General features: G+C 42.8%; 1 protein-coding gene across 2 annotated transcripts in view; it reads left to right on the top strand.

Annotated features, from left to right (window-relative positions):
- Positions 1-27,158, top strand: part of FMO5 (flavin containing dimethylaniline monoxygenase 5) — a 44,174-nt gene that overhangs the window by 14,337 nt on the left and 2,679 nt on the right. For both annotated transcript variants that reach the window (XM_060774308.2, XM_060774309.2), the window contains exons 2-8: positions 3,786-3,923; positions 9,906-10,094; positions 11,855-12,017; positions 15,843-15,985; positions 18,680-18,879; positions 19,913-20,265; positions 22,759-22,831. In XM_060774308.2, coding sequence (XP_060630291.2) covers positions 3,789-3,923; positions 9,906-10,094; positions 11,855-12,017; positions 15,843-15,985; positions 18,680-18,879; positions 19,913-20,265; positions 22,759-22,831 — 1,256 coding nt within the window. In that variant the 5' untranslated portion in view covers positions 3,786-3,788. The remainder of the gene's footprint in view (positions 1-3,785; positions 3,924-9,905; positions 10,095-11,854; positions 12,018-15,842; positions 15,986-18,679; positions 18,880-19,912; positions 20,266-22,758; positions 22,832-27,158) is intronic.

Below are 27,158 nucleotides of genomic sequence, written 5' to 3'. Positions count from 1 at the left end.
ACATCCCGCCTCCTGGCCGCTGATTGGACAATCTCCGGAGGCGCTCCAAGGGCTCTGATTGGCCCCCTGGAGGCGACAGCGGCCGGCGATTGGAGGGAAGGCGGGACCAGCGGCCAAGCCTCCTCCCAGCTGTTCCGGAGCCGGCCAATCAGGACAGAGGGGACTGACAGGAGGCGGGCGGGAGATTCAAACCAGGATTTCTTTGTTCTGCCTGTATAAATATGCCTGAAATTCACTGTACTGTATGCCTTATGGAGGATTCATCCCTGTAACGCATCCTTTTCAGCTGAATCGCTAAATAAACGCCTCGGTCGCAGATCTCCTCTTCAGCCTCTGGTGAGATTGATTTTCAACGTTTTGCGTCTTTTTGGATTGGCATCCGCTGGCCGCTCACCAAGGTCAGGACCCCATTAGAGGTCCCTAGGGACTCCCCTCGCTGGGAGAACCCCCCAAAAGAGCTCGATATCAGCTGAAGCCTGTTAGAGTTAGTGGGCCAAAGCTAGTGTTGCTCTGAGGAGAGTGAGTAGGCCGAAGCCTGTTAGAGTTTATTTGCCTCAGTGAGGGAACTCCTCAGTCTGTGTGAGAGAAGCCTCGTGTGATAAAGCTCCAGTGTATGAAGGCTGCTGTGTGTAAAGCTACTATGTCTTTGTTTATTTGTATTATGTAAACCTTTTAAAATATGGAAGGCTGAGCAGCTGGGGAGGCAATGGGCACTGCCTTGGTGCATGTGCTTCTTGGCTTGTTACCTTGTCTCCCAACACATAATCATGGTATTCTTTCTCTCTCACTGACACCTGGTAAACTTCTGATTTTTTTTCTTTCATCCTACAAAAAGTACTGCTTTATCTCACCCCACTACTTCAGACATCAGACAGGGATATTGCTGGGCTCAGGAGAACCTGTTTTGGGTATTGGGTGGTACTGGGTGCATAGGGCTACATATGCAGGCCATGCCTTAGCCCATGTCATTTGCTTCATAGATTATGGTTGACTTATGACTTCATCAGACGGGGTGAATTCAGCATCCTAGGATACTTTCACCCCATGTAGATGGAATCCCATGCCGAACATCACACAAAGGTGTGTGAGTTCTGGCAGAGGCCCCACCCCCAACTGGGGTGAAAGCATTACCGGATGCTTCACCCCAACATGTGAGGTCTCTTCATGAGGGTAATGTTTTCCCCATGTGATGGGGAAAGTGTCATGGTGAGGGAGCTGTGTGTGGGGCAACAGATTCACCCCAATGCTCCCTCTTTCCTCCTGGATGCCAGGTAAAGCGGGACGTTTCACCTGGCTTTTATGATGAGGCCCTTAGGACTGTGTATTTGTAATTGTACTGGCCATTATGTGCAAAGTCTAGTATTTACTGTGTGCTTTATTCTTCTGGACTAAGAATCAACTTCATAGTTGATATGGACAGCTATCCAAAGGGAGAGCCGAGTCAGAGGACATATTTGCAACTGCCCCACTCACACAGTTGAAAAGATGGAAGTTGGTTCTTGGTACACAGCATATATTAAAACACGAATTTTCAGCACCACCACCACACACTAAAGGGATTCTCTTTGTGCTTCTTATGGAAATATTTTTGTTGTAGTAGAGTCTGTTGTCAACGCTGCAACTGGTAGTAGGAGTGGTAGAGGAGGGAAACGAGGCGCCCAGGTGTTAGATGAGGAACAGCAGAGGAAGAGGATCCAGGAGATACTTATGTCACCCACTGATGAAGAGTCCTTTGAAGATTTCTCTGAAAGTGAAATGAGTGAGGAGGAGGAAGGAGATACACATGGGAATAGAGGGACTAAGAGGATTACTCGAGAGCAGGAGTCAGATGAGGAGTGTCAGAGAAAGAAGATCCGGGACATACTTACTGCTCCCACAGAGGAAGAGGATTTCATGGGTTTTTCTGGGAATGATGGGTCTGGGAGTGATGGGAATGAAGAGGAACCACTGGATTGGACCAAGGTACAGGAGGTTCAGAATGTGTATACTCAACCAATGTCCAGTGATACTTTTGTGGGGTTTTCTGGTGGCGGGGAATGGCAATCTGGTGATATTGTGGAATCATGGGGAGACCTAAGTCTTGACAAGAGGTGGAAGAGTTGGAGGGATGGGCGTTGGTGTTCAGCTGTAGAAGCTAGGCCAGCTGAGAGTGATGAGGATGGGGTGGAGGGCAGCTCATAATCAGATGATGAGCTGTAAGATAAATGAAGGCACTGGAGTGATAAAACTTTGCAGTAGGCAAAGTGTTGGTTTCATGCCTTGGGTCTTGTCGCTGCCGCTTTCCTGTTGGGCTTGGGTCCTGGATCTGCAGGTTGCTGTTTTGCTTCATGTACCGACCAGCTTGGATTCTCGTAAGTGTGGATTTCCCCTCTCCTTGACTTCAGACTGCTTTTGACGACGACGCTGCCTTGTGGACTTTGGAACCTTCAACTGGAATTTCTTCGATTTTGGACTGCATTTGGACGACGGCTTTGCTTCACGGACCTTTGTTTGCTTACCCTTTATCTGCTGCTCTATTTTGGGTGACTTTGGACACTACTCAGTTTAATCCGGATTATATCTGTGTTTAATCTGGATTATATCTCTGTTTAATCCGGATTATTTCCTAAATTTGTTTTTTGAGCTAATCTTTGCAGCTACTTTTGAGTTTTGACCAGAGGCACTGAAGTAAGTGTCTCTGAGTCCTTTTGTTTGATTCAATAAACTGTTTCTTTTGGGTATACTCCTGAGTCTGGCTCTTTAAGGCTTCTGGGTTCTGACAATTTTACTGGTGTTACGTTCATGCGAATGCCCTAGATATTCTTATCTGATATGCAAAACCTGTTTCCTTCTATTTCTTTTATTACTCTTCTAAGTTGTGTATCACCTCTTCCATATATTTTGCAATTCCATTATCACAGTCAAGGAAAATATGAAAAGCTTAAGGATACATGTAGGGTAATGATGTGTCAATCTGTCAAGCTCAGTTTTCCTCAGGCTCCCACCTTTTCCATTTCTTACTGTTTTCAATTCCAATTTTACATCAATATGTAAAATCTATTAGCTGGAATATTCATACATATTTTTGTGTACATTTTTCAAACTATATACAGTGCCTAGAATCCTGTATCAACTTATATTTCCCTAAATACTTAACTAAGTAAATCCTCTTGACTGCCCAAAACCTGATAGAAACATTATTCAACCATGCTTTGATCATTAGCGCAATGGCTCTCCTCCCTGTAAGCTGAAAGTAGGCTGGGGAATGAGACACACTTGTGGCAATATGTCAAAATCGTGACTAAGCAGTGATCATGATCGCAAAATAGTTAAGACCTGAGGAAAAGGAAGGCTATTCTGCTGATCATGGTGCTGAATGGTGTTTCTGTCAGGTTTTGGAGGGTCAAGCTAGAAGAAGTTTTGTTAATTCCAGCCACTATTTAGGCAACCTTTTCAGACTTAAGTAAATATCTCCTTCAATTTAGATTTTTCTAAATATATTCATATTTGCATGTAGTTTAAAATTCACAGTTTTCCCATGACTCTTTTTCAGTAGCATGTACATTTGACCCTGCTTCCAGCATTGCAAAACACAGGAAGGTATTGGTTTCAATGTTTAATTTTTCAGTTTTACTTCAGATATAAGAAAAGCTAATTTGGCAACTTCTTATTGAAGGATACAGTAAAAATTTCTTTCATTGTGACTGAGTGAAAGATGAAGGTGTTCTGCTGTAAATGGAGTGTAAAGAAATAATTACTTAATCCTGAAAAATCTAATATTTTCTGTGTTTATTCTTGGGAAACAGACCATGGCAAAGAAGAGAGTGGCCATTATAGGTGCTGGCTCCAGTGGACTTTGTAGCATCAAATGTTGTTTGGATGAAGGCCTAGAGCCTGTGTGCTTTGACAGCAGCGATGATATTGGAGGACTCTGGAGGTTCAAAGTAAGTCTATTGCAAAATGTCAACTTTTTTAAAAAAAATGGTGGATTGTTTTGATGGGGATTTGTAATTGCTGCAACAGTTCTCTTAGAAAAAAACAAAAAGCACAGTTTGAAGATAATATGGAGACAAATAGGAGTAAATACACACTAAGCATGAAGGGAAGGAGACCACACCCTCTTCCTGAGTCTTTCATGCCAGCACCTCCAAACTACTGCACATCTCCTTTTGCCCCCTTTGTTGTTTCTCGAGAGTACTCCCCAAAGTGGTCATTGTTGTTCTAAGGCTCTGGCAGCTAATTCTTTCTAACTGTTGCTCCATAGTCTACTTTTTCATTCTTAATGGGCAAGGGCAGCTGCTGTTACTTCAGAAAAGGTTCCCACTCAAGAGACTCTTCCTCCCTCAGCTTTCCAACTTATGGTCTCTTGCCTTACTCTGTCTCAGATGGGGATGGAAAGCTACTTTCTCCGTGCTCATATTCCACTTTCTTCCTTCTAAATACTTCATCAGATGGGCAGCCGGAATCACCACACATCATGGCAAATCCAGCAGTGCCCGTCTGGGGTCGTGGAGAACTGGTCGCCCCACGCCTCTCATTGGCTGACTCAACAGTTGCCCCATCCCATGGGGGGAAGCATTGGCCGCCTGGCTTCCCCTCATTGTTTCAAAGGCAAGCCTCCTGTGTTGCTGCAGTGGTAGCAGGATACTCCGGATGTTCTATCATTTTATGATAGAGGCCCACTAGGAGTAGTTGAGTGTCATGGGATGTGAGCCGGTGGGCTCCACTAGACAAGAGTTCCATGATATTCTTGCAGACAAACTAGTAAAGTATGCTAGACAGTGCTGTCATTAGATGGACTTGCAAAAGGTTGAAGGTCCAAACCTAAAGAGTGCTCATCAGTGGTTCCTCTTCATCCTAGAGAGCAGTGACCAGTGGGTTGTCTCAAGGTTCTGTCCTTGGTTCAGTATTATTCTATACTTTCATAAATGACTTTGTAAGTGGAACAGAGGACATGAGATTAGATTAAAGTAATATATAATACGCAAGACAAGAATTAGAATGCATTTTTATCAGATTGAAGATCTGAGACAAAACTAACAAACTGAATTCCAACAGGAATATATATAAATTACAAACATTTCCACAGGAAAAATTAAATGCACAAATTGAAGATTCATGGCACCTGGTTTTGATGTATAATTGAAAAAGATCTAGGAATTTTAGGGTACATTTACACTGTAGAATTAATGCAGTTTGACACTACTTTGACTGCAATGGCTCAATATTAAGGAATAATGGATGTAAAACTGCAATCCCATGATTCCATAGTATTCAGCAATGGCAGATAAAGTGATGTCAAACTGCATTAATTCTCTAGTGTAAATGTACCCTGTGTTTGATTTCTTTCTCTGATAGATATTGAGTGTAGGGTAGGGTTGTCTAGGGAGGTGCTCAGACTTCTGATTAGTGATCAGATGTTCTGTGTGATACACCACAATCTCTCATATTTCCTAATAGGTAATAGTTTAAAGGTGCTCTTAAACCCTTAATGGAAAGGTTATCTGATTAGTGGGAAAACCCCTGTTTATTTAGCAGCTGTAACCTTGCAATTGCAATTCACACAGATTTGGACTATGGCAAAGGTTATGTGTAGCAATACCTTTGAAAACAGTTTAAAAACTTAATTTGTTCAAAAAGAAGGCAACTTTAAAATTGCCAATCAGACTTATTGGAAACATACTATGACGGGATTTTAAAATCAGCACTGGTTGCCAGTCAGTCTCTGGAACCAATGCCAAATGCTGATTAGTCTTTAAAGCCAGGTTATCAGAGGGAATGTTTCTTTCCATTTTACTTATCTAGACTCTATTATCACCCAAGGCACTTCCTCCAAATAGGTAAGCTGATCAATCAGTGGACAGGGATGACCTTTTCATTACGTGCCAAGAGTGACATGCCCCCACTATAGAGGCATGCTTTGTGTTTATCTTGTTGCCCCTTCTTGTACTAGTTAAAAATACTCCCTCTTCTTTAGATATTAAATAACTTGTTTATTGGGTTCAAATCTTCATACTTGTATACTACTGCTGTTTCTATTTTGGTTTTGTATGTTTTATCTTTTGGGCTTTTGCTAGTTTTCTATTCTGTTGTCACCAGGCATCCTTACAGTATTGTTTTTAATATAGTACCATACACCCTACATACTCTGTTTAGTGTGTGGTTTTATAGTGTAACTAGTATATCTACCTGGCATTGCCTGGGTGTCAGAAGGGCTGCTGCCCTCCTGCTTTCATCCTTTCTTTCTCTTGCCCTCCCCTCATACATTTCCTTTCCTTCCTCCTTTTTCTTCCCCTTCTCCTTCCTTCCTAATAATAATAATAATAATAATAATAATACTTTATTTGTACCCCGTTACCATCTCCCAAGGGACTCGGTGCGGCTTACATGAGGCCGAGCCCACAATAAATCAATAATATAAGCAATAACAACAAATAATACAGAACAATAAAATAAAACTCATAACAAAAAAATAAGCAATAAACATTAACAGTAACACAGCAATGTTTAAAACCTATGACTGGGCCAAATGTAATAATTAAAATTTAAAGATAATGCTGAGCATGAACAGATGAAATATGAACTAGGATAGAGTTTTCAGAGAGGGATGGGGCATGCTGACACTCCTAGATCCATAGTAAAGTGCATTTAGAGGACATATTGCTGGGAGTTTCCTTATTCTGGGAAGGCACACTGGAACAACCACGTTTTCAGGCTCCTCCTAAAGACTGCCAAAGTTGGGGCATGCCTGATGTCCTTGGGGAGTGAGTTCCAGAGTCGAGGGGCCACCACCCAGAAAGCCCTCTCCCTCATCCCCACCAATGGCTCCTGCGATAGAGGTGGGAGCGTGAGCAGGGCCTCTCCAGATGATCGAAGGGGTCATGTAGGTTCGTACACAGAAATGCGGTCACGCAGGTAGGAGGGTACCAAACCGTTCAGGGCTTTGTAGGTAAGAACCTGCACCTTGAATTGGGACCGGAAAATGAACGGCAGCCAGTGGAGCTCCTTAAGCAAAAGGGTTGACCGCTCCCTGTAAGGAGCACCAGTTAACAATCTGGCCACCGCCCATTGAACCAATTGAAATTTCTGGGCTGTATTCAAGGGCAGCCCCATGTAGAGTGCATTACAATAATCCAATCTGGAGGTGACTAAGGCATGGACCACCCTGGCCAGATCCGCCTTCGCGAGGTACGGTCGCAGTTGACACATGAGTCTTAATTGTGTAAAGGCCCTCCCGGCCACCGCCGACGCCTGAGCCTCAAGCGTAAGTGATGAGTCCAGGAGGACACCCAGACTGCAGACCTGTGACTTCAGGGGGAGTGCAACCCCATCCAACACAGGTTGCCACCTTATACCCCGATCCGGTTTATGATCAACCAGGAGGACCTCTGTCTTGTTGGGATAAATCTTCAGCCTGTTCCTCCTCATCCAGACAGCCACAGCGGCCAGACACTCGTCCCTTCCCTTCCATTTCCCTCCTTCCTTCCTTCCTTCCTTCCTGCCTGCCTGCCTGCCTGCCTGCCTGCCTGCCTGCCTGCCTGCCTGCCTGCCTGCCTTCCTTCCTTCCTTCCTTCCTTCCTTCCTTCCTTCCTTCCTTCCTTCCTTCCTTCCTCTGTCTTCCCTGCCCTTTCCCTGTCTCTCTTCTCCATCTCTGAGAAAACCTTCATCACAATATCTCCATAGCAACATTCTCTCTTTGTGACTCTTTCCTTTCTTCTTCACTTTCCCTCATACACATGTCACCTTTCTTTCCCTGTAACATCATAGAGGGCCAGTTTTCCTAGCAACAGCATCCATCTAGCAACTCCCAACCCAGTTGACACCACAAAGGACCACTGGATTGACACTTTGTGGTACAGGCGGACAGACAGAAATACTTTGACTTTAATATATGCAGCTGACACAGTCAGTGACTATATGCTCTCGTTTTGCAATATGCATAATAAGCTGCCAGCTCATTAATATCCATATCTTGTTCTATCACAAGCACTCTTCCCCACATATGTGTAATTCCTACACTTCAGTATGTGTATCTTTAAAGCCTTAGGACTGCATCACATTGAAGTCCTGAAGTGGGGGAACAGAAGAGGCATTAGCTGAGCAGTGGAGCAAATGCCCCGGAGTGTGGTGGAGGCTCCTTCTTTGGAAGCTTTTAAGCAGAGGCTGGATGGCCATCTGTCAGGGGTGATTTGAATGCAATATTCCTGCTTCTTGGCAGGGGGTTGGACTGGATGGCCCATGAGGTCTCTTCCAACTCTTTGATTCTATGATTCTATGAAATCCGGCAGGCAGCGTGGGAACCCATCACATTATGCCGTGCATTGCCCACTTCCCCATCCTGGGGGGGGGGGGGGGGGGAGGAGTATCGCTGCTCAGCTTCTCAAGCTTTCTCCATTCTCCCTTATGACAACATGGGAAGTCTCCCGTGTTCTCAGGGCTCTGTTGTAGGACACTTTCAACATGGAGCCAGGACAGAGCCCCACTGGAAGTACCTCTGTGTCATGTGATGGGCTCTGTCAGGCTTCATCTTGGCTCAGTGTTGAAAGTGTCCCAAGATAGAATCCAGAATTTGAGGTCATAAGTAGATATTACATGATTCATAGGGTTGGAGGCTACTTCATGGGCCATCAAGGATCTCCAGTGACGACTTCCCCAGCAAGTAGCAGCCCAGCCTTGGAGGGGACCCCACCACCTCTCTCTCTGGTGGGTTCCATTGCCAAACCACTTTTGTTGTGAAGAAATTCCTGCTAATGTCCCACTGGAACCTGTTCTTCCATAATTAAAAACTACTGGACTTGACCTACCTTCTGAGGTAGCAGAGAACAGGCATTTCCTCCATTCCCCTCTGTGACAACCCTTGGGGTATTTAAAGCACGCAGGCTTATCACCCTTAAGTCTTCCCTTCAGCAAATAAAACATGCTCAACTCCTTCGACCTTTGTTCACATGTTTCGTTCTCCATACCTCTTATCATCCTTGTTGCTCTTCTCTCAACCCATTCCAACTTATCTATATCTTTCTTGAAATGAGGCCTTCAGAACTGAACGAAGTACTCCAGATAAGGATTTGTCAGTGCAGGATCTAGCGAGATTATTTTTCCCTTGATTTGGAGATTATGCTTCTATTACTATTTTGCTGCATCATCACATTACTGGCTCATGTTCAATTTAGGATTAATAATTCCAACGTTATTTTCACATGTTGTGCTGCTGAACTGTATATGTCCTGTTATATACCTATGCATTTGGGTTTTGTGGTCTAAATGTAGAATTTTGCATTTGTTCATATTGCTTTGCATTTCATTAACTCTGTCCAATTTTCTAGTTTATTGAGGTCCTTTTGAATTCTATTCCCATTTTCCAAAGTATTAGCTTCCAGATTTGTGTCACCTGCAAATTTGATAAGCGTTCCCTGCTGGAACTTACAGTGATGTAATCCACTGTAACTGTGCTAAATAAAAAGTATTTAGAATCTGGACTTTAACTTTTAATCTGGATCTTGAGAGTGTGTGGACAATAGTGGGGAAAAGAGATTGTACACAATCTCCAGCCAGATTAATGGCGGGGAAATGTCTTTTTCATAAAGTAAAATCCTTACCATTAACAGGTCAAGACAGGATGTGATATGGAAAGCAATTCTACCTTTTGGGGGTATCTCACATAGGATGCCAGTCTGAAAGTAACCTGTATGTACCATGAGTCATTCTACCATTTAGCTCACAGAACATGCAGGAAATAGATGAATACATTTATGGGATTCCAGAAAACATTCTATGGATATGGAGTTTAAGCTTGACTGCTTCTGTATCCATGCACTGCTTTTTCAACTGTGTTCATTTGTGTACTTCAAAACTGAATTTCCCACATAGGAATATGACTCCATTAAACTGTGTCCAAAAACAATCCAAAACCATTCTGTTCCTTGCAGGAGATTCCCGAGGAAGGCCGGGCCAGCATTTACAACTCTGTGATCATCAACACCTCCAAAGAGATGATGTGCTTCAGCGACTTCCCCATCCCTGATGATTATCCCAACTATATGCACAACTCTAAGATCCTAGACTATTTCCGGTTGTATGCTAAGCACTTTGATCTTCTGAAGTACATACACTTCAAAGTAAGATTTGCTGGGCAAACAGGCTATTAACAAAAGACTCTCCTCATAAATGTTTAACAGAGTAACTTATCAGCAGCAGCGTGACCCAGCACCAGTAGCCAAAAGTGATAAAAAGAACAAAAACACACAGACCAATGTTATCTCTTCCATAGGAGGCTTTTCTTTAGAGCAAAATAATATAGTTGTACTATTTACAAAAACAAGGTTTCTACAACACAAATAAAGTTCAACTTTCACACTGGAGCTTCACACACAAGGCCTTCTCATAATGAGGCCTTCCTCACACTCTGAGGCCCTTCTCCCACAGTGAGGCCTACTACCACTGAGACCTATTCTCCACTGAGGTGTTCTTTCACAGAGAAGCTTCACTCACACTGAGAGCTCTCTTAGACTGAGGCATTACAAAGCAACAGGCACACCTGCTTATATATATAGTATATATAGTATGTGTGTGTGTATATGTGTATATATATATATATATATATATATATATATATATATATATATAGTGTCAGGAGTGACTTGAGAGAATTGGCCATCTGCAAGGACATTGCCTAGGGACGCCCGGATGATTTGATGTTATTATCATCCTTGTGGGAGGCTTCTCTCATGTCCCCGCATGAGGAGCTGGAGCTGATAGAGGGAGCTCATCTGCCTCTCCCCAGATTTGAACCTGCGACCTGTCGGTCTTCAGTCCTGCCGACACAGGGGTTCAACCCACTGCGCCACCGGGGACTTATATCGAACTACAGCTTTTGTTGAGTCATTACATCCATTTAACTCTTTCAGTTCTTGACTCACATTTTTGTAATTAAAAATACATAGTTAATTTTTAATATTTCTGATAAGATTTGTGTCTGTAGGGATGCTTCTAGAATGTAAAAAAATAGGTTAAAGAGGTAAGATTTTAAACATATATGTTCACTATCAAAGCAAGGGACTTCTGTCTTTTCTGTCTCCAGAAATAATTTGTTTTATAGTGCATAATGGTATCGTGGCTAAGAACTAGAAGTTATTTCTGCTTTCTTAGTAGCTGTTAATACACTGATTTGTCAAAATCTATTTTAATGAAACTTATGTGTACATGTGCACAGTGCATGCTCAATATGTGAGTCTTCCCTTCTCTCCGAAATAATTAAAAGAATGCCCCCCTTCTCTGTGAAAACAAATGTATCCGCATTTGTTCTTGGAAGCAAATCAAGGGTATTCTATCTTGACCAATTTTTTCTGGAAACCAATATTCTGGGGAGTGGTTCAACTGTCATTATGAGCTCCAAATCAAATTTCTACTCCCAACTGATGTGTGCGCATGTGCATGCCTTTAAGTCATCTCTCAACTCATACAGTTTTCTTAGGCAAGGATTACGCAGAGATGTTTTGCAAATTTCTTCCTCAGAACTCTAACCTAAAACACCTGGTACTTATTGGAAGCCACCCATCGAAGTACTAACTGGGATTGGCCTTGCTTAGTTTCCAAGACTAGACAGAATCTGATGCCTTTTGAGATAAATGAGGCCACAACAGGTAGTGTACATATAAGGCACTGATAATTGAATGGTAAATCAACAGTCATGTATATGTCATTTAGTCTACTCTAACTGGGACTATCAACTGGATTTAGGACCAAATAGGGTGGTTTAAGGCTACAGTCCCTTGAGGTCTAGTCCAATGTCCAAAGATAAAAACTAAGATTATAGAAATAAACCCTTGCCTGTCTAATCATTGCTTTTCCTCCCTTGCCATTTTTTTTTTGCTCCCAGACTGCTGTGCGCAGTGTAAATAAGCGTCCAGATTTCTCTAGCACTGGCCAATGGGATGTTGTCACAGAAACTGATGGGAAGCAAGAGTCATCTGTCTTTGATGCAATCTTGGTATGCACTGGCCACCACACCGAAGCACATTTGCCACTGGACTCCTTCCCAGGTATGCTTCCAATCTGTGCTTTTCCATGTCCGTCCTACAAAGTCACATAGAATGGAACAAAATAAAAAGGTAGAGGTGGTCTTTCTTTGCAGCAGGGTGAGGTTGGCCATCTCTGGTATCAGATTTGGAATGTCACAAACAACGATTAATTGCTAGCCTGTTTGTTATAGTTCTGCTGGCAAAGTGATGAGAGGTGCATGTGGGATTTTTCAGTCTCATGTGCCAAAAGAACTTTGCTGGCTTTGGCTAGTTTGCATCATGACTTGGCAAGAGAACCATTAAGTAGCAGAATACATTGGACCAGCCCCATCACTGATGAATATCATGACCTGAAGGCACAATAGTCCTAAAATGAATTTTTGTAGTTGCCAAGTCTTTCCACATCTCAGGTTTTCCCTGTTCCGGTCAGCGGCACCTGTTCTATGCACTACCATTTCCATGGGGAGTCTCAGCAGAGGAAAGTGGGCTCTGGAGTTTCTTATGAATTAACCAGTCCCTGACTTAATTCCTCATTTCTATTTCTTTTAAAGATACATTCTTAACCAACATTCAATTATTTGCTATCAATTTTTGCAACACTCTTCAATGTTTAAAGTGCTTTACTGTATTTACCTCTCAGTTGTCTTCTCCATAGCGTTGTGCTTGAACAATATGTTTTGCCATCCCAGCCAGTGATCTTCTTTGCTAATGGAATCGAACATGATTCATGATACTGGTAGTTAAGAATCTATGAGATAGGAACCACACCTCTCTGGCATGCCCATGACAACTGAGAGGTAATAACAGTAAAGCACTTTAAACATTGCAGAGTGTTGCAAAAATGGATAGCAAATAATTTAATGTTGGTTAAGAATGTATCTTGTGACAATGATGAATTTTTGGGGTGAAGGACAACATGTTTACATTATCAGAGACAATGGCTCTTTAAGTTAAGGAAATGTTTATTCGGTTCCTTATGTTAAAAAGGAAGTAAACACAAGGCTCCTTACATTTACCAACACCAATTAAGAAGAGTCAACATCTGTCAAGAACCGAGATGAAGCTAGACTGGAAAAAGTCTATCATTCATTTACAGCTTTTTGGAACAACATTAGCAAGAAATATTGTTATATAAGAGACCTTATTACAATTCCAAAGTTGTGGCAGACCGGAGGAGTCTGGCCCACCCGCCATGCTCCATTGAAAGGGATGGTGTGGCAAATCTGCATTGGAGAGCGGATGTCTGGTTACTTGCCTCCTTTTCTCAAGGGAAGAGAAAGGGGTGAGATTTTGAAGTCTTGATACGTTTTCAGGGAGTCCGTTTCTGCTGTAGGGAAAACAGAGATCTGATCTTTGGCATTGTTCTTAGGGAAAGAGGATGCATTTTGGTGTTTTGGAAGTTTTAGAATTGTGCATTGGCAGGCTGCAGGGAAAGCAGGGTCTGGCCTAAGCAGGTACCTCTCCAAGGAGGGAGAAATTGAAATATTTCGATGGATTCAAGAGGATGAAAGAATGTGTATGTGTAATGTGAATGCTGAGTAAAAATGTAATTCCCCTTTGTTAGCCAATTTAACTGTAGGTTGTTTGTGAATTCAATGTAGTTACATAGAATCTGTATATCTGTATGTCTAAATGTTGTTCTGTAGAAGTTCTCATACCCTTTCTCTTACTGGGAAATTGCAGTGAAAAGAACCTATGCTTTAAGGTTATTGAAAATCTATTTATAACACCAGCTGCCCTGAAGACAGTTTGGAATCACTGAGCAGGAATCCAAATGTCATTCATCCCCTCTCCATAGCTGTCGCTGCCATATGACTAGCAAAGGTGCTTGGGACTGGCAAAGGTGCTTGGGGGTGCCCCTCTCCTTCCCCAGATTCCTTTGCCGGTCATATGGCCCAGAAGCAGGAAGACAGACTGCCCAGCACAATGTAGGTTCCTTGGTCATTACTGTTGCTGCCGGGGGGGGGGGGGGGGCAGTTATCCTGTGTTCCCAGGCTGCCCGAGTCAAGGATGCATGGGATGGCTGTCTGGATGCTCACAGCATGGGAATCGGCTGGTCTGCACTCCCAGAACACAGGGGAAGCCTGAACTCTGGTGCAGGATTAAACTGCATTAAGTGGTTTCCCCCAGATTAATCCAGATCAGCCCTCCTGCATTTTGTGTCTGCCCATTGGCTGATCTCACCCCACATTGACTTAAATGGTCACTGTAGGGTCAGATCAGCCTACAGGTGATCACAAAAACTGACCAAAATGATCAGTGTAGATGGGGCCCATACCTACTGCTGGGATCTCTTCTCTTTGTAGCCTAACGATGAATAGGAGTGAAGGGAAAGCAAACAGAGAAACAAAGAGGACTTTAGCCTCCTTGCTCAAGATTACTAGCAAATCTCCAATATCCTTTAATTAACCTACCAACTTGTTTGTCGGGGAGCTGACTACACACCACGCCTTCTTGGTGTGAAATTAGAGTACATATATTATAATATATGGACATTTCCACAGAGCCATATAACCCAGAATATCAAGGCAGATAATCCACATTATCTGCTTTGAACTGGATTATGAGTCCACACTGCCATATAATCCAGTTCAATGTGGATTCTATACAGCTGTGTGGAAGGGGCTTGAGTCAGAATTTGTGAAGTTCCTGACATTCTTAAAAGCTGATAAATGACTACTATTGTGTATGATATAGGATAAACTGAAGAAATGAATCAAATTTTAGAAGCCTGGAGAAAACAGTTACTTTTTTGACATATTCATGTAAGTGGTCATCACTGTTCCTTCCTCCCCAATTCTCAAAACAAAGGGGAGTTTTGCAAGGTCTTTTGCCAGATAATTAAATATTAATTTGCTTGAGAACTGTTTCCTTCTTTGTGGCCAAATGGAATTCATACTTAAGCAATGTTGATTTTAATATCTTATCACTCCCCTGGGCCTCACTCAATCACACCCCCTAAATAAAGTGTGAAGCCAGGAATCTTGGCCGACAGCAATGTGCTGCAGGAGTTTTTCCCTTTTATTATATTAAAATAAGCATAAACATAATAAGAGATTTTTCAACCTAAAACAAAGTCACTAAATAAGCAATATAACTAAAGCACAAGTGGTGTATTATAATTACATCGTAAAACTCACAAATACACACACACACACACATTGCAAAGGCAATATTAGGGTCGCCCTAAATCTGAAATGACTTGAAGGCACACAACAATAATAATCCTACTTTATTTGACTATCTCATCAGCCAAAAGCAGGCCCACACTTCCCATTGAAATACTGGCAAGTTTATGTTGGTTTTACTTTTTTTATTTTGTGTCAGGAGCGACTTGAGAAACTGCAAGTCACTTCTGGTGTGAGAGAATTGGCCGTCTGTAAGGGCATTGCCCAGGGGATGCCTGGATGTTTTTTGATGTTTGTACCATCCTTGTGGGAGGCTTCTCTCATGTCCCCGCATAGGAAGCTGGAGCTGAGAGAGGGAGCTCATCCGCGCCTGGATTCGAACCTGCGACCTGTGTGTTTTCAGTCCTGCTGGCACAAGGGTTTAACCCATTGTGCCACCAGGGGTTCCTGTTTTATATTGGTTAAAATTGTTATTTATTTTAAAATTGTATTGTTTATTTCTTTTGCACTATACAAATACGGTATGAGCAGTATGCATAGGAATTTGTTCAGGTTTTTTTTCAAACTGTAGTCCGGCCCCACAACAGTCTGTGAACCAGCGCTCTGCTTAAAAAGTTTGACAAAACCTGTACATAAGCAGAAAGCTTGAAGTGATTGATCTGGTCTGCCACCCATAGCCTTATGGCATTCGCTGAAACCATTTCCTTCTTTGCTACAGGGATAAGAAACTTCAAAGGGGGCTATTTTCACAGTCGTGATTACAAGAGCCCTGAGCCATTTACCGGGAAAAGAGTAATTGTGATTGGCATTGGGAATTCCGGCGGGGATCTTGCTGTGGAGATAAGCCGCAAAGCAAAACAGGTTTGGCTCAATATTTTGATCACTTTGCTTGGTTTAAGAGTTCCAGAGCGCATCAGAACCTTTGAGAAAGAACAGTAGCAGAAGGAATTAATTTTTAAAATATATCTGTAAAAAGTCTTGTGCTGAATTTGAATGTCAAACCAAAAGGTAAACTGGTCAAGTGGTCAATGACCATTTTAAAAAAGAGTAAGCACGAGTCCATTTGGCTTTCAGAACTGATTCTATGAGTTTCATCATGGTGCCTTTGAACCTGGAAAAAGGTGAATGCGGAGCTGCTTGTGACAGTTAATGCCTTTCTTCTGCATCCTTATCTTACCAACTACACTGTTCGACAGGTTCCCCGAGATAATTAGAACACATTGGTCGAGTGAGGCAATGTGCTACAGAAAAAAAGGGAGAATTTGTTCATGGAAACATCTGTTGGGTTTGAGCCTGGGGACATGACTAAGTGACCCAAAGGCCATTTTGTCAACCATGTTTAACAGAAGACACAACTGTAATTTTCTACTGCTTAGTCAGGATCACCCTGGTCTTTTCACATATATATAAACCCAATTTTCCCAGTTTCTAACAGACCTCACAACCTCTGAGGATGCCTGCCATAAATGCAGGTGAAACGTCAGGAGAGAATGCTTCCAGAACATGGCCATACAGCCCAAAAAACCTTGAACAGCCCAGTGATTCCGGCCATGAAAGCCTTTGAGTGGTTCTGAACCTGAATGGAGATTTGGGAATCCAAAAGGTTATGCCTCCCATTGACTTAGGGACACCGAAGCCAAGGGGCAGAAAATAGAGATGCAGCTATTTCAACATACCATATATACTCGAGAATAAGCCAACCCAAAAATAAGCCCAAGCACCAAATTTTACTACAAAAAACTGGGAAAACGTATTGACTCGAGTATAAGCCAAGGGTAGGAAATGCAGCAGCTACTGGTAGATTTCAAAATGAAAATAGACATCAATAAAATTACGAGGAGACGGGGAGAGGAAGTACGCGCTGCACGAGAGATGAGGAGAGGAAGGAGAGCTGGATTGCTATGCAGAGAGGGGAGGGTTCTGGTAGGAAGGTGTGGGGCTGAAAGAAGACCTCCTTTCAGTGCCACGCCTTCCCGCCAGGACCCTCACCCGAGTATAAGCCAAGGGTGGCTTTTTCAGTCTAACAATGATAATAATAATAATAATAATAATAATAATAATAATAATAATAATAAATTATTTATATACCACTCTATCTCCCCAAGGGGGACTCAGAGCAGTTTCCATGCAACATCACCAAAACATACAGAGTAAACAGCATAACATAAAATTAACAAGACAACATAAGCATAAAACTATCAAAATAACACACGTATATTTAAAATAATCCTGCTTGTTCAGAGCAATTAAAAGGCCGATAAAAGAGCCGAAAAACTAAGCTTATATACTCGAGTATATACAGTACCTTTAAAGGATATATATAAATATGGGCAACCTGGTAGTCCCTGAATAGCCTCAGAAGGGGAGTGGGCAGATCAAAAGACAACCTGGCAAAATGGCACTACCTAAAAGAATCCCATATCTTGTGTGACTGTGGAGCAGAACAGACAACTCTGCATCTGTATGCTTGTCCATTGTGCCCCGCCTCATGTACAGAGGAGGAATTGCCGTTGCTGTTGCCTGTTTTTGGTCAAAAGATATTTAGCTGCCTGCATACCTTCTATTTTATCAGTTTTATACTAATTTATGCAGTGCTTTTGATATGATATATACATAGAGAGAGAGAGAGAGAGAGAGAGAGAGAGAGGCTTTCCAAATTGAAAGTTAGCAGGGATAGGTGAGAAGCACAGTGTCAAGTTTCAGATGAATATGTGTAGAGCTTTTGCAGCAAGAACTGCTCTTCTATTTGGAAGGTGTTTCAAAGAAAGAAAGAAAGAAAGAAAGAAAGAAAGAAAGAAAGAAAGAAAGAGGAAAAGGAAAAGGAAAAGGAAAAGAAAGATCTTTCTAGGTTTCCTGTGAAAATCTCAGGCATCATAAACATAGTCCTAAGTAATAAACCCATAATATATCTGAAAGCTACATGCAATACTTTATGGAGAGAACGAGTCCAAGAATCCATCTCTGAGATGCAGTTTTTTTTCTTGTACAGATTTAAATAGAAGTAGAGTAATAAATAAACAAAATCCTAACATCTTTCTATAATATTGTGAACATTCGCGTGGCTTCTGCTTCAGTAGTGTACTCTCTTACATGTCTAGACCTCTGTCATTCTTGCCACCCCATTACAAAACAAAATATAAGCAAACTCAATATTACATAGCCTTTCAAGTATGTTGCAAGTTGTGGATGTTGCACCTAACAGGCCAATCTCATATCACAAGACAACAGTCAGCTGTGACAGTAATAGGTGTACTGGTGAGAACTGTATCATAAGAGCTGAGATGCAATACAGCACAGGAGCCTCCCTATGTTGACAAGGAAGCATCCTAGGATGCTTCTATGCCAGTTGGGGTGGGGCCTCCATTGGAAGTTGGGGGACATCTGTCCCTCAACTGGCTGGCAAGTGTTCTAGAATGCGTAAATTGGTAAGCGTGATGAGGTTCTAAGGCTCTATAGTTTCTGGGATAGTTGCAAGTGATGGAACAAAGAATATTGGGGAAAACAAATTTAAAGTTGCTTGACTAACTTAATGGATCCTTTCTGCATTGTGCCTAGGTCTTCCTCAGCACTCGCAGAGGAGCATGGATAATCAATCGTGTTGGTGATAATGGCTACCCTGCAGATGTGGTCCTTACTTCCCGATATAATGTCATGCGGAAACATTTAGTTACCACCTCCATGTTAAATCAGTGGATAGAGGATAGACTGAATGCCCGATTCAACCATTCCCATTACGGCTTGAAACCTAAGCACAGGTATTTTATCAATTGTTTAGATATTACTTGTTTTCTGTGCTTGGTCGAGGAGCCCAAAGTTGCTACCATATCAATATGCTACTTTTCTTTATTTTCATCATGTACTTTGCTCATTTATATCTGGCATTTCTTCTATCACAGAGCTCAAGGTGGAATACATAAATTTCCCAATTGGTCTCCTAACCAAATCCTAAGCTGCAATAGATAATAGGATTATGTGCCCTTAGGTCCTCACTTGGGACCGGGTGTTGTCTGGGACAGAAAGACCTTTTGTCTAGGACAGAAAGTATTTAATGACCTAGCAGTTTCAAGGTTTGGCTTCTTACTGCCTGGGGGAATCCTTTGTTGGGAGGTGACTAGCTTGGCCTGGTTGTTTCTTAGTGGCCAGTTTTTGTTCATTTTCATGGTTTTTTCCTTTCTGTTGAAATTATCCACATGCTTGTGGATTTCAGTGGCTTCTCTGTGTAGTCTGACATGGTAGTTGTTAGAGTGGTCCAGCATTTCTGCATTCTCAAATAATATAGTGTACTGTGTCCAGGTTGGTTCATCAAGTGCTCTGCTATGGCTGACTTCTCTGGTTGAAGTAGTCTGCAGTGCCTTTCAACAGAAGGAAGAAACCATGAAAATGAACAAAATCTGGTGACCAGTATTAAAAAGAAACGTCAGGAGATAATGCTTCTGGAACATGGCCATACAGCCTGGAAAATTCACAACAACCCAGTGATTCCAGCCATGAAAGCCTTTGACAACACAATGGGCATTTTTCCATTCAAGGCCATGCTGTCCCAATGTTTGAATTGCTCTCACAGTTAGCTCTCACTTGGTCAATTTGTTCATGTAACTATCACAAAGGGATCAAATATTTATTTAGAATAAATAATCACTTGCACACCAAAAATAAAATAAAATAAAAGATTGCCCTTCCAGTTGTGCTGTCTTAGGAGCCAGGTTGTAAAGTGAATAACTAAGGGCAAGAAATAAATCCTGCTAATTCCACTTGATCATTAGCATTTCATATTTTTACATTTTTCAGATTTTGGAGTCAGCATCCAACTATCAATGATGACCTCCCAAATTGCATCATTTCAGGAAAAGTACTGGTAAAACCAAATGTTTCAGAATTTACTGAAACGGCTGCCATTTTTGAAGACGGCTCTAAAGAAGAGGATATAGATTTTGTTGTCTTTGCCACTGGGTACAGTTTCTCTTTTCCCTTCCTTGGGAACTGCGTGAGAGTCGTCGAGAATAATATTGCTCTCTATAAATTTGTCTTCCCTCCTCATTTGGAGAAACCTACACTGGCTTTCATTGGGCTTGTCCAACCGCTGGGTGCCATCATGCCCATTTCTGAAATACAAGCTCGCTGGGCCACGCGTGTGTTTAAGGGTAAGATCCTTTTTTTTTTCTCAATCAATAGTTCCCAACCTGTGGTCCACAAGAACTAAATATGGTCCACAGCCCCACTGTTACTACACTGTTGCAACTAAAGCGACTGGTCTCGTGAAATCCTCTTCTGAGGCTTTTTAAATATGGTTTTTTTGGGTGAGCAGATGGTGACTACTGGATGGCATATGTTCTGTATCAGAAACTAGAGCTGATGTGGTCTATCCAATACCATTTTCTGAATCAGCACCCCAAATAACCAAACTGAATCTAAAGTTGACCAAAAACCGATTCGTAACCCTTTTGGTACTAAGTTGTTTGACCAGTTGTCCCTGGTCAAAGTGGTCCCTGGTTAAAAAAAAGATTAGGAACCACTTTTCTAGATCCTGCCACTGATCTGCACATAATATATTTCCAAGTAAACATCATTAACTATGATTACAAAAGGATGTGGATAGGAAAGGTATTTTCTGGACATGGGAGATATTTGTCTTCCATTTCCACTAGACGTTTGTTTATTCAGCCTATCAGTTTGATTGATGGAGACAGAGTGGCCTATGGCATGTGTCAAACTCAAGGCCCCTCATGTCACTTGATGTGGCCCCCCAGATGCTACAAACCCTGTATTCCTCGTCATTAAATATTATGACTAGAGCTGAAACAAGTTGTGATACAGGAACATCTGGAAGGCTGCAGTTTGTTCTGTTGAGTCAGGAGAGAGTGGTTTGAATTTAGATACAAGGCTTGTGGATAGGATGCCTGATTTTTCCCAACCTCAGACCCACAAGTAATGTAGGATTGCAATTCCCATTGTCCCCAGTCCATCCAGTTGATAATAATAAAAAGTGATGGGAATTATTGTTCAATAACATCTGGGAATACCAACTCGGTAAAAATGAAAGAGTGCCAACCACTAGTTGGACCTCTGTATCCACAGATTCTCTGTCCATGGATTCAGTGGCCCTTTGAAGGCAACCGTATGGTTGATGTTGCCTTCACTTAAAATGGGTTTGATATCCCTGACCTATGGCACCTATCAAGCCAACCTGTTTATTATAATTCCCCTTTTACCTTCAGGAAGTGGCAGCATAACTTCCTTTTTTAAAATGCATGCCATTCAGTTGGTTGAAAACGTAGCAGAGCGCTAGTGGTCTCGTTCGAGAGGTGAGAGTATAAAGTTTTGTCCTGACACAGTTCTGTCGCCATCATGCGTTGGAACAGTGAGGAGCGTGCTTTTGCCGTTGAGGCCTACTTTTCGAGCAGATGTTCTGTGATCGCAAGCCAGCGCACCTTTCGGAATTGCTTTAATTTAGCCCCATTGGCCTCTGTCCCGGACCAGAAATCAATTGTGACGTGAGTCACTACATTCAGGCAAACTGCAAGTGTGACAAGACGAAGAACTGGAGTCCCTCAGCCCATTAGATCACCTGAGAACATTGAGGCAGTGAGAGCTTCAATGTTGCGATCACCACGGCGTTCTGTGCGCAAACATGCGTCTGCCCTTGGACTTCCCGATCGTTCTGTGAGGAGAATTCTTCATGATGATCTTCCTTTCCATCCTTACAAGATGGCGATTGTGCAGGAACTTTCTGAACGTGACTTCAGTTCTCGGAGGAATGCGTGTGAGGTTCTTCTCGAAGTCGTTCCTGAGGACGCTATTGTTTTTTTTAGTGATGAAGCCCATTTTCATTTGTGTGGATCCGTCAGCAAACAAAACATGCACTACTGGGCTGACAGCAATCCTCGAGAATGGCATCAAAGGCCTTTGCATTCACCTAAAATCACAGTGTGGTGTGCAATTTCCTCAGCTGGGATTATTGGTCTCTAGTTCTTTGAGGAAAATGAAGTCGCAGTGACAGTGAATTCGGACTGGTATGTAAACATGTTACAGGATTTTTTTCCCCATGGCTAGATGGGTTGGACTTAGGGGACATTTGGTTCCACCAAGATGGTGCAACTGCACACACTTCAAGAGCATCGACGGCTGTTTTCAGGGGACACTTCCCAGAGTGCCTCATCTCAATTAGGGGGGATTTGGAGTGGCCGGCCCGCTCTCCAGATTTGGCCCCTTGTGATTTTTTTCTATGGGTTTTTTTGAAATCCCGTGTTTATGTGAACTGTCCATGGACCCTACAAGATTTGAAGACCAACATCCAGGAAGAAATGGCCAACATAACGCCTGCTATGCTGGCAAGAGTCATAACAAACGCCAGAAATCGGTTTACTCTGTATGGAGAATGGGGGATGTCACCTACCTAGTTTGATCTTCAAAACTACGTAAAACAAAACTTTAGGTATGCGTCTACATTATAATTTTAAAAAAAAATCTGATTCATACAATGGGTTTTATTAAGTTTTGAAAAAAGGAAGTTATGCTGCCTCACCCTGTATATGTTTGCTGAGTGAGACCCCTTGATAGCCTAAGGCGTTTTCTTAATCTGGCTTGATCCCAGTCTTCTAAAACATTTTCTTTTTATCTTGTCCTCTATTTTTCAGGAGATGCTACATTGCCACCAATAAGCGATATGTTGTCTGATTTTACAATGAAGCAAGCATGCATGCAAAAAAGGTTAGATACAAGCCTGCTGTGTACATGTGGAACACGAGAAAAAACTCACCTCCTTTTTGGTCTGAGTGGCATTCATTAGCAGCATCAGACAGCCATTATGGTTGATTATGATGGAACATTGGTGACCATAATAAGGCTTTTTTTGGCATAATGTTCTCTGCAGAAAGACTGCAGTGGCCATCTTATTGGGGTGCCACCGTTGTCTCTTTGTAGAGAATCTTATACCCAAAGCCATTATTAAAAATGATCACTCCAAGCACCTGCATGGCAGTTGACCCCCATTCAGATCAAAAAAGAAGGAAAGGAGGTAGGAGGGCTTTTCATTTCTCTGATTTTGGCAAGGGAGGAATAATGGCATGGAAACATCAATTTGACACTGCCTTTGTTTTGCATCCCTAATAAAAGCAGGCTGCTTTCCTTCCTCTTTTCTTCACTTCACTTTTTAAATGCTGAATTTTAATTCTTTGTCATTCATATTCCTTTCCCTAACAGTTTTGTATAGATGTAGGAATTTTAAGATTAGCAATGCCATTTTTGCCCCTAGAATATCAAGTTATGCTTTATGAAAAAACCAAACCACACTCACTGGAGGAAGAGAGGGAAGCAGATGTACAAATTATTAAAACAGGACTCAGTGTAAAGGTTGGAATACAAACTGGTTTGGGAATTAGTAATAATAATAATAATAATTATTATTATTATTATTATTATTATTTATTTATACCCCGTTTTCTCCCTCACAGGACCCAAAGCGGTTTACAGCATCTTAAAATCATACAAACAACAGACCAAATACATTAATAATAAATATGAATATTTTTTATTTTTATTGTGAAATATACATGTGTGTGTGTGTATATGTGTGTGTGTCTGTAGACACACACAGAAACATACAATTTTCAATATTCCACAATAAAATACAAGTATTATTTCCCGGATGGCGCAATGGGTTAAACCCTTGTGCTGGCAGGACTGCTGACCGAAAGATCAGCAGTACAATCTGTGAGACGGGTGAGCTCCCATATGTAATCCCCAACTTGTCATGTAGGGACATGACAGAAGCCTCTCATAGGATGGTAAAACTTCTGGGCGTCCCCTGGGCAACATCCTTGCAGACGGCCAATTCTCTCACAGCAGAAGCAACTTGCAGTTTCTCAAGTTGCTCCTGACAGGAGCCCCCGGTGGCACAATTGGTAAAAACCTTGTGCTGGCAGGACTGAAGACTGACAGCTTGGATGTTCTGGTTTGGGAACAACACAGATGAGTTCCCCCTCTCAGCTCCAGTTCCCCATGCGGGGACGGCCAATTCTCTCATACCAGAAGCGATTTGAAGTTTCTCAAGTTGCTCCTGCCAGGAGTCCCCGGTGGCGCAAGGGGTAAAACCCTTGTGCCGGCAGGACTGAGGACTGACAGGTTGGAGGTTCTGGTCCAGGGTAAGCACAGATGAGTTCCCTCTCTCAGCTCCAGCTTCCCATCTGGGGACATGAGAGAAGCCTCCCACAAGGAAGGTAAAACATCAAACATCCGGGCATCCCCTGGGCAACGTCCTTGCAGACGGCCAATTCTCTCACACCAGAAGCGATTTGAAATTTCTCAAGTTGCTCCTGACAGAAGCCCCCGGTGGTGCAATGGGTTAAAACCTTGTGCCGGCAGGACCGAAGACTGACAGGTTTGAGGTTCTGGTCTGGGGAGAGCACAGATGAGTTCCCTCTGTCAGCTCCAGCTCCCCATGTGGGGACATGAGAGAAGACTCCCACAAGGATGGTAAAAAGATCAAAACATCCGGGCGTCCCCTGGGCAACGTCCTTGAAGACGGCCAATTCTCTCACACCAGAAGCAACTTGCAGTTTCTCAAGTTGCTCCTGACAGAAGTCCCCGGTGGTGCAATGGGTAAAACCCTTGTGCCAGCAGGACTGAAGACTGACAGGTCGGTGGTTCAAATCCATGGAATGTGAATGAGCTCCCTCTGTCAGCTCCAGCTCCCCCATGTGGGGACATGAGAGAAGCCTCCCACAAGGATGGTAAAACATCAAAACATCTGGGTGTACCGTGGGCAATGTCCTTGCAGACGGCCAATTCTATCACACCAGAAGTGACTTGCAGTTTCTCAAGTCGCTCCTGACATGAAAAAAAAATCCCCAGTCCCGGCCCCTCCCCATTCCCACCTGTGAAGCCCCACCCTTGACTTCTCTGCAAAGGTACAGGAATACTATTGAATATTTATACCTCAGTAAGATCAATAAAATAAATATAAATACCATAAAATAAACAATTTAAAAACCAAACTACAATATACAGTCACATTTGCGTATTGCATCATGTCTGGTTATATTGTACTCTGCTCCAGTAGTCACATTGTGAAGTTCTATCAGTAAGGGTTAATTTCCCTCACTGAAAGCTGTCTAAACAGGAAATCCCTCATCGATGTCAGCTGCATTTGCGACGGTGATGGAAGTGAGAGCAGGGCCTCCCCTGAAGATCTTAAAGAGCAGGCCGGTTGGTATGAGGAGTTGCGGTCAGATAAGTAAGTTGGACATGAACCATTTAGGGCTTTAAAGGTCAAAACCAACACCTTGAATTTTATTATTTATTTGCGGTATTTGTATACTGCCCGTCTCATCCCCGAAGGGGACTCAGGGCGGTTCACCATGTTGACAACAATTCAATGCAATTGATAAAATGCAGTATAAAAGATCAAAATTGACCTCCCCTTATAAAATATTAAACATTATTCAATACAACACAGAAAATCGCATATCACACAAAGACATAGCCATTGTTCGTAAACAGTCCTGGGTCATTGAACTTTCAACTTTCACATTATAAACATTCCTATGATGGGCCGAACTTTTGGTTCCACAGCCAGGTCTTTAGCTGTCTCCTAAAAGTCAAGAAGGAGGAGGGCTGACCTGATTGGACTCAGAAACAAATTGGCAGCCAGTGTAGATGCTGTAGCAAAGGAGTTGTGTACTACCTGGGCCCGGCACCTGTCAGCAGCCTGGTTGCAGCTCTTTGGACTAACTGGAAGTTTCTGGGCACTCTTCAAGAGTAGCCCCATGTAGAGCCCAGGATGGGATGTAACCAAGGCATGGACCACCATGGCCAAGTCTGGCTTCTCAAGGTATGGGCACAGCTGGCTCACAAGTTTTAATTGTGCAAAGGCCCTTCTGGCCACCGCCGACACCTGGGCCTCCAGGCTCAGCAATGAAACCAAGAGAACCCCTATACTGTGGACCTGTGTCTTCAGGGGGAGTGTGACCCCATCCAACACAGGTTGCCACCCTATACCCTGATCTTCCTTATGACCAACCAGGGGGACCTCTGTCTTGTCTGGATTCAATTTTAATTTCTTTGTCCTAATCTGGTCTGCCAAGGTCTGAGCGGCTTCCTTGGCTTTCGGTGGAAATGAGTAGTAGAGTTTGGTGTCATCTGCATACAGATGGCGCTGAACTCCAAAACTCCGGATGATCTCTCCCAGTGGCTTCATGTAGATGTTAAAACAATATAGGGGAAAGTACAGAACATTCGGGACCCCACATCACAATGACCCTGGGGTCGAGCAGGCATTCCCAAGTGCCACCTTCTGGGTATGACCTTCCTGGAAAGATCAGAGACACTGTAAAACGGTGCCCCTGAGTCCCATCCCAGCCAGATGATCCAGAAGGATACCATGGTTGATGATATCGAAGGCTGCTGAGAGATCGAAAAGAACTAACAGGGACACAGTCCCCCTGTCCAGTTCTCTGTATAGATCATCTAGCAAGGCGACCAAAACCGTCTCAGTCCCATAGCCGGGCTTAAAACCAGACTGAAATGGATCTTGATCATCCATTTCTTCCAGGAATCTCTGGAGTTGTGAGGCCACCACATGCTCTAGGACCTTGCCCAAAAAAGGGAGGTTGGAGACTGGCTGGTAATTACCCTGAAGGAGTCCCCTAGCCACCTGGTAAAGCCCCATTGGACGGTTCCTTGAAGATGCAATGTTGGTAGCTGTGTAAGAGTTTTCAGCCACCTTCATTGCTATGGAGTAGGACTTCCAACACACTTTACTCCGTGTTCAATCAGATTTGGTGTGCGTTAGGCATCACCGTTGCTTTCATCTTCTGCATATTTGCTTCATTGCCACTAGTTCCGCATTGTACCATGGAGCCAACTTGGCTGTGCTCTGTGCAAGAGGATGCTCAGGAGCGATTGTGTCTATGGCCCTGGCAACCTCCGTTTTCCAAAGGTCTGTCAGAGCTTTGACAGAATCACCTTCCATGGAGGCAGGAAAATCCCCCAAAATCATCAGAAATCCATCCGGATTCATAAGTCTCCTGGGACAAAC

Source organism: Anolis sagrei, chromosome 4, assembly GCF_037176765.1.
Source record: "Anolis sagrei isolate rAnoSag1 chromosome 4, rAnoSag1.mat, whole genome shotgun sequence".
Taxonomy (NCBI): domain Eukaryota; kingdom Metazoa; phylum Chordata; class Lepidosauria; order Squamata; family Dactyloidae; genus Anolis; species Anolis sagrei.
The sequence above is the reverse complement of the archived record's forward strand: the minus strand, read 5'-3'. Positions and strand labels throughout refer to the sequence as shown.